At 35.6% G+C, this 18,518-nt stretch overlaps 2 protein-coding genes across 6 annotated transcripts in view; one reads left to right on the plus strand and one right to left on the minus strand.

Annotated features, from left to right (window-relative positions):
* zc3h18 (zinc finger CCCH-type containing 18) overlaps window positions 1-5,144 on the minus strand; it is a 36,591-nt gene extending 31,447 nt beyond the window's left edge. For 3 of the 5 annotated variants that reach the window (XM_051135883.1, XM_051135882.1, XM_051135879.1), the window contains exons 1-2: window positions 4,976-5,144; window positions 2,193-3,082 (exon numbers count right to left, since the gene is read on the minus strand). In XM_051135883.1, the coding sequence (XP_050991840.1) occupies window positions 2,193-3,071 (879 nt within the window). In that variant the 5' untranslated portion in view covers window positions 3,072-3,082; window positions 4,976-5,144. Of the gene's footprint in view, window positions 1-2,192; window positions 3,083-4,586 lie in introns of all 5 variants that reach the window. The other 2 variants (XM_051135881.1, XM_051135880.1) reach the window with 2 other exon arrangements.
* A 1,446-nt stretch (window positions 5,145-6,590) lies between these two features.
* On the plus strand, window positions 6,591-17,153 carry trhr2 (thyrotropin releasing hormone receptor 2). Its single transcript, XM_051135892.1, has 4 exons — window positions 6,591-6,722; window positions 8,643-9,313; window positions 11,083-11,500; window positions 16,039-17,153. The coding sequence occupies exons 2-4, from the start codon at window positions 8,928-8,930 to the stop codon at window positions 16,732-16,734; spliced, it is 1,500 nt and encodes a 499-aa protein (XP_050991849.1). The 5' UTR covers window positions 6,591-6,722; window positions 8,643-8,927; the 3' UTR covers window positions 16,735-17,153.
* Window positions 17,154-18,518: the final 1,365 nt, after the last annotated feature.

Raw genomic sequence — 18,518 nt, forward strand, 5'->3', positions numbered from 1 at the left:
TGTGTTTATGAGGTGCAAAGCAACATGCCTTTATGCTTCGTTTTTAAAAAAAATCACATTTTTCAAATATTTTACCTTTATTTTACACTGCTTTTCAGCTAGCACAAAAACGGCCCTCCCTCAGAAGTTTAATATATGGTTTTATCATGTTTAAAGCTTTAATACAGAACGCCAACCACATACATGTTCGTGTTTAACGCTTGTCATAGCTATGTGAAAATAAGTTAATAAGTGGAACAGTTCATTGTTGGAGCAGCTGAGCTGATCTGAGAGAGAGAGAGAGATGCAGAGCAGGGGATGAGAGGAACAAGATTGAGAACTGCTGCTTTAGAACATCGATCTTGAAACTTGTGAATCCATTAGAATGGTTAGAATAGAGGTCCCCAACCAGGTCATGAGAACGTTCTAGGGAAAATTTGTATAGATATGATGCTCCGTTATTTATTGTGCATAAATGATTGTTCTAATTATTCTGCACTTTCGTTGTATGTGATCGGTATGGAGTAACAATTTGATGATTTAATGTTGAATTAGTAAATAAAAGATTGCTCTGATCTGTCACATAATCTATTAAAGCTTAAACGGATCGCAGTTGATCCGTGATAGTATGAACCAGGTCCAGACCCCACTGTTCGGCATGTGATTTGCAGATTAATTTGCCAATTTACACATTCAAGCTACTTAAAACCACAAGAAGAAACGAAACAGAAGTAATGTGTTACGTACGCTGTGTTCTTGCACACACCCAAAGCGCGCACAAGCATAGAGATGTGTTTCAGACAGCATGGCATACCGAGTTGATTCCTCATTCATGTCACCCCGCATTTAAGATGCATACGCATGGGGGTTTGCGGTTACGTCGCTATATTGGATAATATATTTCTGTTTTAAACCATGAAGGCGAATCAATGGATATCACACAAGAAACGTGAAAACTTTATGCATTAGTTATGCCGGTGAGCGTCTTAACCTCAGTCAATTCACTATACAGAAAGCGAAAGTAAAAACAACTGACATTCTCTCAGAGACTGCAAGAGACAAATCTACTTCAGCATATGCTGATAACAGAGTCTAAAATAACTGACTAAAATGTATAATAAAATAGATAATAACTGTCTTAAATATAACCCGCAAAGGTACACTACCAGTCAAAAGTTTTTGAACAGTAATATTTTTAATGTTTTTTTTTAAAGTCTCTTCTGCTCACCAAACCTGCATTTATTTGATCCAAAGTGCAGCAAAAACAGTAATATTTTACTATTTAAAATAACTGTTTTCTATTTGAATATATTTTAAAATGTAATTTATTAATGTGATTTCAAAGCTGAATTTTTAGCATCATTACTCCAGTCATATGATCCTTCAGAAATCATTCTAATATTCTGATCTGCTGCTCAAAAAACATTTATTATTATTATGTTGAAAATAGCTGAGTAGAATTTTTTCAGTTTATTTGATGAATAGAAAGTTTATTTATCCGCATTTAACAGCATTTATCCGAAATAGAAATCTTTTGTAACACTATAAATGTCTTTATCATCACTTTTGATCAGTTTAAAGCATCCTTGCTAAATAAAAGGATTAATCATTTGAAACTTATACTGACTCCAAACTTTTGAATAGTATAGTGCATAATGTAACAAAAGCTTTTAATTTCATATAAACGCTGATCTTTGTATCTTTCTATTTAAAGAATCCTGAAAAAAAATGTACTGAACTGTTTTAAATATTAATAATAATAATAATAATAATAATAATAATAAATGTTTCTTGAACAGCAAATCAGCATATTAGAATTATTTCTAAAGGATCATGTGACACTAAAGACATTTTATGATTACATTTTAAAATATATTCAAATAGAAAACACTTATTTTAATTTATAAATATATTTCTAATTTTTACTGTTTTTGCTGTGCTTTGGATCAAACAAATGCAGACTTGGTAGTGAAAAAAAATAAAAATAAAAAAATAAAAAATCACCTACACTGGTAGTGTAGGTGATTTCCATTCTAGAAAAAATTTAAGATTTTGGATTCAATTGCTCCCTCTACTGTTGTGGTCTGGCTATACAAAAACAATATTCTCTGCATCACCTACACAAACGCTCATAATTTGCCCTGCAGTGGCAAACTGAGATAGAACAGCTCTAATCATCATATGCTAATCACAAATGATTTCGAAATACTTACATCTATCTCTCCCTCATCAATCTCTCCATCGTCTTCTTCTTTCTTTCTATCACGGAACGAATCTCTCCTGCCTCCCTCTCTTGAATCTTCAGATCTTCTCAGCGGCGTATCTTTATCGGGAGGCAGAATTGGTTTTCTTTCCTTTTTCTTCCGTCTTTTCTCCTCCTCTTCATCATCCTCTTCCTCATCTTCTCCATCCTCCCCAGCGGGACCCTTCTCTGCCTCGTCCTCCTCAGGAGCAGCAGCACTCGGCTCTTCTGGAACCTCCTCGTCATAATCCAGCTCATGTTCATCCAGATCTCTAGACACGGAAGATTCGTCCTTCAAATCGCTCACTACCATCGCCGCCCTCCTTCTCCTCCTCCTTTCTTCTTCCTCATCATCCTCTTCCTCAAGCTCAGCACGGCCAAGACCAGATTTGGTGGTCGTCTCATCCTCCTCATCTCGCTCCTCTTCCACTGGGGTGAAAGGTCGCTCGTGTTCTGGCCCCGGCGAGTCAGGATCAGGTGATCTCGGTGTCTCAAGGATTTCCTCCTCTGGAGACTGGCTAGGGTTCTGTCTGCTTCCTCGGGACATCAAACCGAGGTCTGGTTGGTGGACGTCTTCTCTCTCCTCCCTGTCCATCTTGTAGTCATCCAGGTCTGATACCTCCTCAGGATCTTCGCCTCTAGCTGCTACCCTGTCTCCATCCTCAAAGTCTGAGTCTCCGCCACGCTCCTGTACGTCATTTTCATCATCATTCAAAAGCTCACTGTCCGAAACTCCCTTGTCTACATCCGCTGGGGACTCGGGCGACTCCAGTAGCTCATTGTCGGAGAGACCCTTCTCCTCTTCCTCAGGAGATTGTGGGGACTGGGTGGGGCTCTCAGGCGTATCCATTAGCAAGAACTCTGAAGCAGACATTCAATATGAGCCAAACAGTTAGTACACAGAGCAAAAAAAAAAAACACAAACACACAAAAATAAAGTCTAAGTTAACAGACCCTCTAAGACCCACTCCAAATACTTGCAACATGTAATAAAACAGTAACTATTTTTTTTGTAAACTCCTGGAAACCTAACACTTTTATAACAAATTTAGTAAATACAGTACCAGTCAAAACACTTATTTTTCCTTTAATTTATTTTTATTATTTGATCCAAACTACAGCAAAAACTGTAAAATTTTGAAACATTTTTACTATTTAAAATAACTGTTTTTCTATTTGATATATTTTAAAATGTAATTTATTCCTGTGATTTCAATGCTGAATTTTTAGCATCATTACTCCAGTCACATGATCCTTCAGAAATCATTCTAATATTCCAATCTGCTGCTCAATATTATTATTATTATTATTATTATTATTATTATTGTGATCAATTTAAAGCATCCTTGCTGAATAAAAGTATTAGTTATATTAAATTATAATTATATTATAATAAAAAGTATAAACTATACTGACTAAGCTTTTGAATGGTATAGTGTATAATGTTACAAAAGCTTATTTCAGATGACTTTGGATCATTCTATTCAACAAAGAATACTGAAAATGTACTCAACTGTTTTAAATATTGATGATAATAATAATAATAATAATAATAATAATAGCATATTAGAATGATTTCTGAAAGATCATGTGACACTGAAAAAAATCAGCTTTGAAATCACAGAAATAAATTACATTTTAAAATATATTCAAACACAAAGCGGTTATTTTAAATAATAAAAATATTTCATAATATTACTGCTTTCGCTGCATTTTGGATCAAATAAATGCAGGCTTGGCGACAAGAAGAGACAAAAAAAAAACATTAAAAATCTAAATCAAAAAAAACTTTTGACTGGTGGTGTAAATGTAAAATGTTATAATAATATTTAAGTATAATATACACAAAAACGACATTTATAATGTATATAAAAAGAAAAAAAACAGCAAAAATGCCAATGCTTGAACCCACTAAGGGTTGACTTGATACTAAACATAAGTCAATTATAAATATTTTTACTTGCAAGTTCTTATACATGTTAAAAGTGTTCAAATATTAAAAATTACTTAGTGTTGAAATAATTAAAAATAAATAAGCTGTGTTTGTTAAATAAGCTTGACTGCGGTTGATATCTTACATTACATTAAACTGACTTTCAGAACACTTGTCACTTCATTTATTTTTGAATGACAGCGTCTTATACAAAGCTAAGATAGCAACAATTACTTTAATACCAACGTTATTTAGGTGAAATCTATACCATTATGAATTTACGTAAGACACTCTTGCATAAACAAAGTATTTTTATTAAAACGAACTGATTACCCTACAAATTATTCCATAACAACACCTTACATTAGCCTGCTAACGTAAGCATAGCTTAACCGCATTCAAAACTTTACAAATAAACAAACTTTTCCATACCACACAAAGGCCAATCATTGAATCATCTGGAACTTGTTTACCTTCTCAGATTTAAGGCAATGGATTCATGAGAGGGAGACCGACACATGTCTTACTAGCCGCTTTATCTTTAACGGGAGAGCTCGTTGATGGCGATGCGGCTAACAGGCCCGAGTCCTGCCCGCACACTAGAAAACCACACCATTTCCGACATTTTCCGAACGATCGCGCCGCCTAAAACCCGAGACTTGCGCTTAAATAACACATACGTTACTTCCTAAGTCTAAATTCGCGAGTTACGCCGTTGCACGGAGTTTCTTCGATGCACACTGGCTAAAATCTCATGCAACAATAAAGCGCTCCCTCCTGCACAACAAACGGACATCGCGTATTAAAACACATTCGGTCACCTTTCAAACCACAGAGTCTCGGGAGACAGGGTCTCAGTGTAGGGAGTCACCCGGTCTCTCTCCTTGGGGTGACTGCGTTCAAACAATGAGCGATCTGTCTGGGGTTCTTATTTTTCTCTACCGGAGAAATGCATAAACCCTGCACGACACAGTGAGAGCGGCCATTACCCAGACGTCATCAAAACGCGACCAGATGATTTTTTAGTCATTGCATAGAATAAAATTCACAAACAAGCAACAGAAAGGAAATCTTGTTAAATTATTATTAGAAATCAATTGAAAATAAATACATTAAATATACAATACATAAATATGCTGAGCCATACACTACCAGTCAAAAGATTTTTTTAAAGAAGTCTTACTATAATTTAAAGAATTTACTATAATAGTAAATATATTTACTATTTAAAATAACTGCTTTCTATTTGAATATATTTAAAAATGTAATTTATTCCTGTGGGCAAAGCAAAATTTTCAATTTTCAGCATCATTACGCGTCCTCAGTGTCACATGATATTATTATTATTAACAATATTTAAAACAGTTGAGTACATTTTTTTCAGGATTCTTTGATGAACAAGATCCAAAGATCAGCATTTATCTGAAATAATATAAACAGGAAAAAAAAAATAAAATAAAAAATATATATATATATATATATATTTATTTATTTTATTTTTATTTTTTTTTGCTGTTCTTCTGAACTTTCTATTCATCAAAGAAACCTTAAAAAATTCTACTCAGCTGTTTCCAATATAATAATAATAATAAATGTTTTCTGAGCAGCAAATCAGAATATTAGAATGATTTGTGAAGGATCCTGTGACTGGAGTAATGATGCTAAAAAATTCAACTTTGAAATCAGGAATAAATTACATTTCAAAATATATTCAAATAGCAAACAGGTGTTTTAAATAGGAAAAATATTTCAGAATTTTACTGTTTTTGCTGTACTTTGGATTAAATAAATGCAGGCTTGGTGAGCAGTATGACTCTTAAAAAAAACAAACATTAAAAATCATACTGTTCAAAAACTTTTGACTGGTAGTGTACATTCAAACAAACGGGAACAATATTTACATACTGAGGTCAGACAGGAACATAAATGACATTAAAGTATATAAAAAGGGAAAATAGCTGTTTAATTTTTTTAAACATTTTACATATTTTAAATATCTGGCGAGTAAACTAATTAGGGGTAAATTGGGGCACATTTTGACATCAAGATGAATAGGAAAATTGTCTGAAAACAACCTGAATTCACCCCTAAGTTAAAGAAAACACCCTACCTAATAAAATTAATTAACATTCAAACAATTTAATAATCGTAACAATACCAAAAGAAAACAAACGCTTAATTAGGCCACTGATATAACTTACTGTGCGTCTTTATCATGTGAGTGTACATCATTTAAATGATATTTCAAAAGTAATATTCATTCCTATGGGGTAGAACATTTTGTGAGTGCATCTTTAATTGGAGCCTACAGTGTGCCTTAAAAATCACTCAAGACACGCACGAATTACCGGCGAGCTTTTCCACTAGGGGGCGATATTGTAATGAAGGGACCTACAGTTAAGAAGACTTACAGTTAAGAGTGCATTTACTAGCGCTTCTGTACAAGATCAGATTATTTGCTCGTCATGTCAAATACTTCATATCAGTGTATTTTTTGTTTTCATCTGGAGTTTACAGCCGACACTGCATGAGAGCTGTTTTGCTTCCAAACTACAAGAATGATGTCAGGTAGGAGACGCTTTATTTTTTATCTTGAGAAGTTATCGATGTCAGTTTGCATACTAGGCAAATTTTAAAGAGATTTTCTTAAAACATAACTTAATTCCTAAGGTGTTATTTTTGAAGACAAAGGTGTATGTATATGATATGCACTTGATGTAAGTATACAAGTGGTTAAAGAGCTGTGGGTTTTGCAAGAATGAAATTCTTATAGCTTGTTTCGTTCAAGTCTGTTTTAAAATATTAAGCTGCTCACGTAGAAGATCGGTTCGAATGTTTACTAACGTTTTTATAATTAAAAAAATATATACAGTCGAACGTTTGTAATATTGAGATATAAAACTCACAATCTGAGCGTGTATATTTTTGAGTGTTTAAGATGTTCTCAAGTTCACATATTCTTTAAGGCGCCAAAATGGAACTTGCTTTAAAACGGAATGTTGCTTTAAAAACGTGCGAAACTCTAAATTATTCGTTTTCCTCAAACTATGAATATTTACAGAATTAATGAAACATCTGCTTTCCTGTTCAGGTACAAATTTATAAGAGAGACTGTGATTTTTGCACGGACTGAGTAGGATGTGTCCTAAATCTAGTTAGTTCCCTACCTAGATAGCGTTTTTAGGCATGTAGCATTTTGAACCGAACGTGTGGCGCCCCAAAATGCTGTCTGGTTAGGGAGCTCACTAGGTTTTGAGACACAGCCGTGCTGTTTTCCTCAGCGTTCTACTGATTTGGGATTCTGGTAGTGATACTGTCAATTAGGAGAGCTAAACAAATGTGAATGATAGCCCGTTTCATAGCAGCACGTCTGGCTCTCACCATCAATGAAAATCTTTGAATCAACCTCAGAAAAAAGACAAGGAAGAGGTCTCTTTTATATATGTGACAGCAGAAATCTAATGGATAGTGTTTCTTAGTGCTTGCAATATGTTTACTTGTCATTTACTTTTGTTTTTTTTTTAATTTCTAACATGTCCCTCATTTTTTAATTCAAGCAAAGGCAGCATACTAAACATAGAGGGACACATACACATTTATGTTCTTCAGTTTACATGATTGGAAACCGCAGTGCTCTTGTCCATATCTGCACTGCCAGAGCAGTAATAATGGAATATGAAATAGAGTAAAATGAAGTCCGAGCAGGGTTTTGCAAGGTTGGGAAGTCGGGATTGAGTTAAATTACTTTTCACATCGTGTCCACCTCAATTTATTAGGGAAGCCCCGAGAGGCAATGCAGTCTTATTTACAAGGCAAAGAGACGGTTGAAAAGAGCAACAGATGTCTGGATTTTTCAAGCTCCTGTGAACAACATCTTGGCCTCATTTAGTGGCTTTAATGGATTTCAAAAACACTAGAATTAATCCTGAAATACGTTATCAAAGAATATTTGTGGTAAACATTGCACTCTTCCAATATGATAAGTGTCTTTTTGTGCAATATGCACTGAAAAACAGCTATTGAGGTAATTTGAAGATTTGTAAGATAATTCAATAGGCGGATAAAAACAAAGGTTGTATTTGATTTAAAGATCCTTGGATATTAAACATGCCATTTGCCAAGCAGCTGTGTGGCTTTAAGTCTTTCTGTGATTCTTCCTACTTATCGCCGTGCACCACTTAAAATGTCTCATTTGAATAATTAAAAGCTTCTCATCCTGTCTCAATAATGTTCAGAGGAAGTCTCCTACAATCCTTACTAGAGCAAGTGTTATGGGATTTTGTAAAGAAAACAAATTGGAAGTGTGTCTGCAACATATTATTTTAATATGTGATGCTCCCACCTTAGCGTACGTCTGTGTGCAGCCTTATCTTTTTGCGCCAGATGAAATGGACTGTTATTTAGTAATTAACAGACGGCTATGAAATCCTCTTAACGGTGATTGAGACTTGCTTTTTCCCCGCTGACTTCTACAATCTTTTATTCCAGAGTGATCGATTTGGACGGACGCTTGCATTAACGTGGGAAAAAAAAATTAGCCTCTGGATTTCAATGCGATGCTTTTAATGGAAGGATACTGTTACAGAAGAAATAATGGGCTGCGGTCAGCAGATGAACATCATTATGTTGTTGAAGCCAAGAAAATTAAACAACATACTTAATAAGAGAAAAGAACATCAATAGACTGTTTTTTTTCATACACCATCAAACAGATTCAATTTTGTTTTCTTTCTTATCGTCCACCTAAAAATACTCACATCAAGAGGACTAATCATGCAAGAAAATGTGAGCTCCAGAATGGACACCCCCACCAACATCTCCCTGGTGGGGTCTGGGGACGCCGTGTCCGAGTCCCTGGAGTATAAGACGGTGTCTGTTTTCCTCGTGCTGCTGGTGTGTGGCGTGGGCATAGTGGGAAACATCATGGTCGTGCTGGTGGTTCTTACCACGCGGCACATGCGTACACCCACCAACTGCTATCTGGTGAGCTTGGCCGTGGCGGACCTCATGGTCCTGGTGGCCGCAGGTCTTCCGAACATCTCTGAGAGCCTGATGGCCACCTGGGTGTACGGGCAGACTGGGTGCCTGGGCATCACCTACTTTCAGTACCTTGGTATTAATGCATCCTCCTGTTCGATTACAGCCTTTACTGTGGAGAGGTAAGACCTAAAAAGAAAGGAAATTAAATAGCTGAGAGATGGAGACAGAGTTTTTGGTAAAAGACTGTAGTTATATAATATGAAAATAAAATACATATGAAGATAATATGAGTAAAAATGCTCCATTAATAATCTAATGAATATTGATAGTCTTTGTGGCTCAGTATTTTTTGGTGTTATGTATACAAACAAATTAGATTTTCTCTTTATTTTTTTGCCATGTGGGATTTCAGGCTTTTTAAATATCAATATTTAACACCTTGCTGGTCTTTTTTAGAGTGAAAATTTTGCATTTCGCAAATGTTTGACTTAATTGGAATGGTACAAAACTTGCAGAGTATTGTGGCACTTGCTATATAAATAGAAAATTAAAAAAAATAAATAAAAAAAAACAGCATTTTTTGGGGGGTAGAACCAACAAATCTTGAATTAATCTTTGATAATGTCTAAATATATATCCAAATGTAAAACCAATTAAAAGCATTTATGCCTGAAAATACTTCTATAAGCAACAAGGGAATGCACAGCACAGCCTTTTTATATTTAGAAGCTATCCGCCTTATTTTTTCAACACGGAAGTAAGCTTATAGGCGAGACTTCCTGTTCATTAGCTGCTAGACGGTGTGCACTCGCGTCACGATTTGGTGCGACCATATTGGCAATACTCAGATGTAAACAACAGAACTGATTGCACGGTTAATGTACAACTGAATGTGTTGTTCTGCTAATTTGTGCTGTCTAAACCACAGAAAAAACGTGTGGAAGCTGCTTAATCATATAGAGAAGGACTTAGTAAGCAGTAAAAGGCGAAATAGTTTGACAAACTAAAGTTAATAGGTGGTAAAGATACATACGAGCAGTATTAATAAAGATATTAGACTAATATTTCACCAACCTAACTGGAAAAGATAAAAACAATCACAAATGTTGTCAAAATACTTTCTCTGAAAATCCTGGTTCAGTTTGGCCAACCACAAACGCTTTTTGTTCCTCAGACAGTTTTTTGCACTCCTCTCATTGATTTGTTATAACTTTTGGCAGTCTAAAGCACAAAAAATATTATTCCCGGTCCGAACGATTAGTCCAGCCAAAAACATGACAGTAAGTGAACATTTTCAGCCGCAATAATTAGCAAAATATGAGAGGTTTGTTTGGTTCAGTGGTATTGTTTACATTCAGTGCCACCAAAATGGCCGACTGATGACACATTGTGAAAACACTCTACAGGGAAATAAGGATAAGAATTACAACGTAATTGGTAAAACTGTTGCACTACAAATTAGTGTGTTCATAATTAAGACAATACATTAAAATACTATGATAAAACACACAAATTTGCAATATCAAGCAGCAAAACGAGTTGTTTGTACAGCTAAAAACAGCTGGACTTGATGAGACCAGAAGGCAGACCATAAAATTTACTTTACTTTATAGCTTGATTTTTATTTCTCCCACCAGATGGCATTAATTTGCCCTTCATTTTATTTTAACTGTTATTATTTTGTTATATTATTTGAAAATAGCATTAAATGTTATTATTATTTTTTATAAAAATAAATGGTGCGTAATGGTTTGGGAGTTTGAAATCCTTTCAAAACACAAGATTTAAAAAAAACTAAATATTTCTGGAACGAAATAATATGCTTTAGACATTAATGTCATTAAAATGTTACGCTTATAGTCTTTGCTCCATGTCCTTAATTGAGAAACACTATATTAAATACATTTAACTAAATAATATACCTTAATATTTTCTCTTGGTCCCACAGATACATCGCTATATGTCACCCAATGAGGGCTCAAACTGTCTGTACGGTATCCCGAGCCAAACGCATTATTGCCGGGGTGTGGGCTTTCACCTGTGTCTACTGTATGCTCTGGCTGTTCCTGGTGGACATCCAGGTGAACCCTGAGGGTCGTGTTCAGTGTGGCTACCGCGTCTCTCGAGACCTCTACCTGCCTATCTACCTGATCGACTTCGCCATCTTCTACGTGATCCCGCTGCTTCTGGCCATTGCTCTTTACGGTCTCATCGCCCGAATCCTTTACCTGAATCCTCTGCCCCACCCACCAGACTCGGGTACCATAACTGCCCCCACTCTGAGGAGGAGCTGCAAAGAACCAGCCGACGCCGGAAAAGTGGGTCGTCAGGGACGCCCAAAGAGCGCGCTTTCTTCCCGGAAACAGGTACGCGCGCGTGTGTGTGTCTGCAAAAGTTTGTGTTTAGACAATTAATTCCGCATTTTGATATCCACTGAGATTGCAGTCGAGGGCAAACGAAGGGCAGTTCTTCTCTCCTGTACCGTGCCTTATGATTATTATCTCACATTTGTTTTTTGAAAGGTCAGTTCTCTTTTTTTATGAGAATAATGTTTCACTCTACTAAATGTCAGTTTGTGAGGAAAAGAGTGTGTCGTTATTTTCCTGGTGGAGATTAAAATAGTCTTTAAAGTAACACATTTAATTGGCAAAATGTATATAATCAAGTCAATATTTCTAGTATTATATTTTATTTGGTTACAACTTAATTTATAAAAGCCAAGTGCCTAGAATTTTGCATAGAAAAGTAAGAAAACATACAATAATTTGTACCTACACTACCAGTCAAAAGTTTTTGAACAGTAAGATTTTTTTTTCTTAGTCTCTTTTGCTTACCAAGCCTGCATTTATTTGATCCAAAGTATAGCAAAAACATTAAAATTTAAAAATATTTTTACTATTTAAAATAACTGTTTTCTATTTTAACATTTTAAAATGTAATTTATTCCTGTGATTTCAAAGCTGATTTTTTAGCATCATTACTCCAGTCACATGATCCTTCAGAAATAATTCTAATATTCTGATTTCCTGCTTAAAAAAATATTATGTTGAAAACAGCTCAGTAGAATTTTTTTCAGGTTTCTTTGATGAAACAGAAAGTTCAGATATATCTATTTATTGCTAAATAAAAGTATTAATTTCTATAACTTCTTTCCCAACAAAACAAATAAATAAAAAAATTATGCTGACTTCAAGCTTTTAAATGGTATAGTGTATAATGTTACAAAAGCTGTTACAAATGTTACAATAAATGCTGATCTTTGGATCTTTCTATTCATCAAAGAATCCTGAAAAAATGTACTCAACTGTTTTAAATATTGATAATAATAATAATAAATGTTTCTTTCAGCATATTCAGCAAATCAGCATATTAGTATGATTTGGATCACGTGACACTGAAGACTGGAGTAATGATGCTGAAAATGTAGCTTTGATCACAGGAATAAAGTACAATTTAAAATATCAAATAGAAAACATTTTAAATAGTAAAACTATTTCAAAATTTTACTGTTCTTGCTGTACTTTGGATCAAATAAATGCAGGCTTGGTGAACAGAAGAGACTACTGTAAAAAATTGTATTGTTTCAAAAACGTTTGACTTTGTGCCAGTGTTTTCTGCACGCAACAACTAACGCAGCACAAGCTCTGGTATCCGATTTGTGAACAAATGACTCATAGGTGCCGTTATATAGTTCACAGTCATTTTTATGTGACAATGTGTAATTAAAGACACAGAGTTTTAGTGAATGAGGCCCAACTGTACTTTACATAAGAAAAAGTTTGTTTGGGTGACATGTTGGAACCATTATCAGCACTTTTTACTGCTAGCATCAAAACAGAAGTAATGTATACTGTTTCCAAAATGTAGTCATTTTTTGTCTGGAGTTCTGTATAAAGCACAATAATATCTCTGCACACCTTCATTTGTGCAAATAAACACATATATGGATGGAGACCAAACATCTGAGCTTATTATTCATCATGTGAAAGTGTACCTAATGGCAGTATACCATCATAAAACAGATCATCAGGATCTATCTCATCAGAAGAGAGGCATTAGAGGCCATCAGGGTACTGTTTGGGTCTACATTACCGTCACTGCATCAGCCACAGCTGCGTTGTGACTCTAGAATAACAGACTCTGTGATAGATCATAGACATCAGAAATATGATTTATGCAGGCGGTGAGAAAACAAAAGGCATTTCAAGTAATGTCTTATTACCCAACCAGACAAACTTATAGTTTTGTAGTTCTGAGACTTTAATGATAGTTCAATGATGTAGATCTAATGAGTTTAATGATAGATTCAGAGCGTTAATAATAATAATAATAATATCATGAAATTCAGACCATTCAGTGACCTTACGTGCACGTGTCCCCGCGTTTACCACGAGTGCACTTACGTGTGTGCGGAGATGCTCGTGTTCGCCTCAGATCAAAATCTTGAAGATTCAAGAGTGCCCCACTTGAGCGGAACATTTGCATAATATGATTTGTGATGTTCACTCAAGTATGCTTAATACTCCTGGAGATTATGCTCTTTGAGGTTATAAGAGCGACTCCCTTTCTTCCGCTTTTGTACCTCGGTTACGGCGCACCTCCAGCTCTTTGATCACTTCATCTGAAAATTTCATAAAGTTCAATACGATTGAAGATGCCTGTGCCACGGCGGTGGTTGAGTGAAGTTATCTCTCCCATGAATCTGATAAAGTCATCACTACAGTAGAGGCTCCCCTTTATTTAACCTAATCATGAGTAGCAGCCGGCTTTGTTTGTGCTGTGTTAAGACCTTGTTTTCCATTGATAAGCAATCACAATAACCAGATATTTCAAATGCATATTCAAATTGTCACTGCCAGTCATGCAGTCATTATCTCCTGCTTTGTTAATTAAAGGAGCTCCTCCCAGCCTCATACGGCTTCAATTAGATGCTTTGTTGTGCAGACAATTTTGTCATTATTATTGAAGGTCTCCGTCACCGGTTGTCTATCTCTAGCGTGAGACAATGAATGCGCTCGAGCCCCATAGGAGTCCCTGTGAATCTTAATGGGATGAATTTTAGTATGTATTTGTCGCTTGAAATGAGTGAGGACACACTAGGGAGGACTGCTTTGTTTAGTTTGACAGACAAAACATGGTGTGGATATATTCCACCCTTCTCACAGGGGTTCAGCAGTGTTTGCCTGTGAACTGTCACTGGGGACACAAAGATGATGTTTGACTGATGTTTGATGGAAGATGTTTGAGCATGTCTCGTCTTGTTGTTTCTCTCTGTCATTCTCTTCGCAGCTCTCTTTTTGCATGTTACGGACTGCTTCATTTATCTTAATGCAACAGTAATGTAAAATGCAATTGTTTCTTTATGAGATCCCAACAAGGACGATTTATTTCTTTAAATTTAATTTAAGCACTCAGTATAAGCCTGTTGGCATAGTTTTTCTACATAATAATAACATACATGCTTTAACAAGAAGACATGGAACTGCTGCCCTGTCAGTACACATTTTTTTTCATTGATTGTGTACTTGTGTTTTTATGCCTTGTGGGTTTTTGTGGTGTACTGAACATTGTTGTGATTTCTGCTAATTTAAATATTACTATTTATTACACTATTGAGCTAACATAGATAATGTTTTGTCAAAATTGTTAAAGTGACATGATGGTTTTGAACATGTTTTAAATAGTTGAAAATTATCACAGTAAGCCACTGTTTTTCAGTAGATACAGATGAAGTTTACATACACCTTGCAGAATCTGCAAAATGTTAATTATTTGACCAAAATAAGAGGGATCATACAAAACGCATGTTATTTTTTGTATAGTACTGACCTGAGTAAGATATTTTACCTAAAAGATGTTTACATAAAGTCAAAAAAGAAAATAATTTGAATTTATAAAAATGACCCGGTTCAAAAATGTACATACCCTTGATTTTTAATACTGTGTTGTTACATGAATCATCCACAGCTGTGTTTTTGTTTTAGTGATAGTTGTTCATAAGTCCCTTTTTGTCCTGAACAGTTAAGCTGCCCACTGTTCCTCAGAAAAATCTTTCAGGTCCCACAAATTCTTTGGTTTTCCAGCATTTTTGTGTATTTGAACCCTTTCCAACAATAACTGTATGATTCTGAGATCCATCTTTTGACACTGAGGGACTCATGCGCAACTAGAGGTTTCAAACGCTCACTGATGCTCCAGATGGAAAATCCATGCATTAAGAGCCGGGGGGAAAACTTTTGAACAGAATGGAGATTTGTACATTTTTCATTTAGCACTTCCCCTCAGAAGCTACAGAAGATACTTACAAACTTAAATTAAATTAAATTAAATTTACCCTGATCTTCAAATTAAAAGCATCAGTGAGCGTTTGAACCTTTTGTAACCTTCTGTAACATGCATTTTGTATGATCTCTTTTATTTTGCTAAAATAATTAGGATTTTTAATGATTCTGAAAAGGGGGGTGCAAACATTTGACCTCAACAGTACATCTTTTCCTTTCAAACATAAAAATAAATAGAATAGAAATTACTAAAGCACTGCTATCATCCTTCTCTTTCTGCACAAGAAAATGAAGTTGTTTTGTCTGTTGCACACAGTCTGTCAAGTCAGGATTTTACGTTAGCTTTACAAACATTGTGACTTGTTAAAAGAAAATATTCAAGATTCATATTGTTAAAAGAAAAATATTCAAAAGATGAATCTGTTCACACTGTTAATGGCATGAAAAGAACTTATTAAAAAATACAATATGTGACCACGAGGAACATGCTTGCTGTTATTGTCAGAAATACTTAAAAGAAGTGTTCTGAATTCATATGAAAGCTTTGAGAGATCAGAGAGATCTATATGTAAGTATATATGGAAACCTCAAAGAGCCACTTTTATCATTTCTCACCTTTTCAGGTCACTAAGATGCTCGCAGTGGTTGTTGTGCTCTTCGCCCTGCTGTGGATGCCGTACAGGACCCTGGTTCTCATTAACTCCTTCGTGAGCACGCCATACCTGGACGCCTGGTTCCTGCTCTTCTGCAGAACCTGCATTTATGCCAACAGTGCGATCAACCCTGTCGTTTACAACCTGATGTCTCAGAAGTTTCGCTCGGCCTTCCGTGGCCTGTACCGCTGCCGTAGGGAAGACGTGCACCAGCGGACGCTCTCCATGTTCCAGAGCGGATACAGCCTTGGAAGGGACCCCCGACTTTGCAGCAACACCAATGGCACACCTAAGAAAACCAGTTCAGTCACTCCTGAGCAGAAACCAAACAAAGGCATGGAGAACAACAAGGAAAATATGGACAAGCTAATCAGTGACGGCGTGAAAAATGAGATTGAGCCAAGCCTCAAGAAAAACGCAGTTGAAAACTGCAACATAGATGAATTGAAAAACTCAGTTGACAAGGAGATGCCTACAGTGGAGAACGTGGACATGAGCAAGATTAATGATAATGGGAAAATAATGGAGGAAAGCGATAATACTGCTCAGGATATTATCGCTGACATGAGCAACACAGAGCAGACACAACTAGCCGAAGGTGAATTCAAATTTACTCTGGTGGAAGCTAAACAGAATGACACAGAGTTAAATCATAGCATTGTATAGATGCACTCCATGACATACTGTATATATTTCATTGATCGCTAGAGCCTGGTTGTTTATTTTAAAGCTAGATCTTGGGATTCAAAACTTGTATTTACTAACAGGCGTCATCCTCACTTTTCAGTGGAGGTGGCAAGACTGAAGCCACTCTCTCCTCATAATTTACAAGTGGAACCATTTGGCTGTCAGCACCAGCATCACATTCCTCCTAGTGCTAGAGCTTCAGCTAAGGCTGACTGATTTGTTTTGAAGGAACATTTAACATCTCATTTTACAGCTGCTACTTAAAAATGTAGACGAACAATGACATATTAATTGACATGAAAAATAAAAATCACATATTAGTCTTTTTAAAGGGGACATCGGATGCCCATTTTCCACAAGTTTTCAAGATTCTTAAGGGTCTTCATCAAATGTCTGCAACATAATTTGGTTAAAATTCCTCAATGATCGTGCAAAACAATACCCTTTTTACTAGGGCTGCCCCCTATTAGTCGACCAACTGTTAGTTGACGAAAAAAGGCTTGGTCGACCAAAATTTTATTAGTCGCTTAGTCGCAAAAAAAAAAAAAATCCACAGGAAGTGGCACAGTCATGCAGTCCATGACGGACAGATCATTAATGGCTGGTTTATATTCTAATATAGTACATCGGGCAGGACATCCAGACACTCACCTATCATTCATCGACTTCAAATAAGGCTTTTTATCTGAAATATGTAAGTAGTAGCAGCTTTACATGGCCGTTCAGTCTAATGTTAACCTAGAAAAATCTGCGCTATTTAAGTGCAGAGTGTGGAAGCTGAATAGTAGCGCACTCACTGCATGACTGATGGAGGCGCCGGTGTGGTCACTTGCTCTTAAAATACTCCATCATTTTTGGCCATACAGATAAGAGTAATACATCTTTCGAATATGTAAACACTACGTTTACTTGTGTTCACTCACAATAACAACGAAATGTTGTGCTTTTGTAAAATAATGAAAGCAAACAGGATGCACTTTCTACCGTCTCTGTCTATGTGAACTTGAGCGCGAAACTTTGAAACTCCGTGTATACTTGCCTTACAGACATGAAAAATAAATCTACAGAGAGTGAAAAGTCTACTTTTAAATTAACCAGTTCAAATAGAAAACAAATATTCTCAGATTATGTAATCCGTATGAAACGTGCATGCAGGCGCATCACTACTGAGATGACGAGTCAGTGTCGCTGACTTCATCTCTTAAACCGAAAACAAAGAAAGCACTAGTTAATCAATAGATTATTACAACATTAATGCAATCTCCTTGCCCCGGTGCACTGTGGCAAGCTTTTTATTGCTTATTAGGCTATGTAGGCAATTAAAGGCTCATTATTATGATTTATATGGTTTATTAATAAACATGCAACTAATAGTCGTACTAATTAAGTTTTTTGGGGATTAAAAAAAGGAGTAAATGGATTTTATCATTGTAGGGTGGATGTATCCACACACTGCTAAGACACATTTATATGCCAACACCATGTAAAAGTGAATTTTGCATCCGATGTCCTCTTTAAAATCTAATTTAGATCTTTAATTTAAATCTAAAGCTAATTTTAAAAAAGGCATCATATACACTTGCCAACTTTGTATATGGTTGCAAAGGAAAAACTAGGCATCATATACTGAACAACTGAGGATCACACACCTCCAGATTTTTAAGACATTTTTACAAAAACAACAGAAACTGGACTGGCAAGCAGAAACATAGGCCTCATTGCTAGAAGCATGACAAATATAACAATATGTGTTCTAAAATCAG

This window comes from Labeo rohita, chromosome 18, assembly GCF_022985175.1.
Source record: "Labeo rohita strain BAU-BD-2019 chromosome 18, IGBB_LRoh.1.0, whole genome shotgun sequence".
NCBI lineage: Eukaryota > Metazoa > Chordata > Actinopteri > Cypriniformes > Cyprinidae > Labeo > Labeo rohita.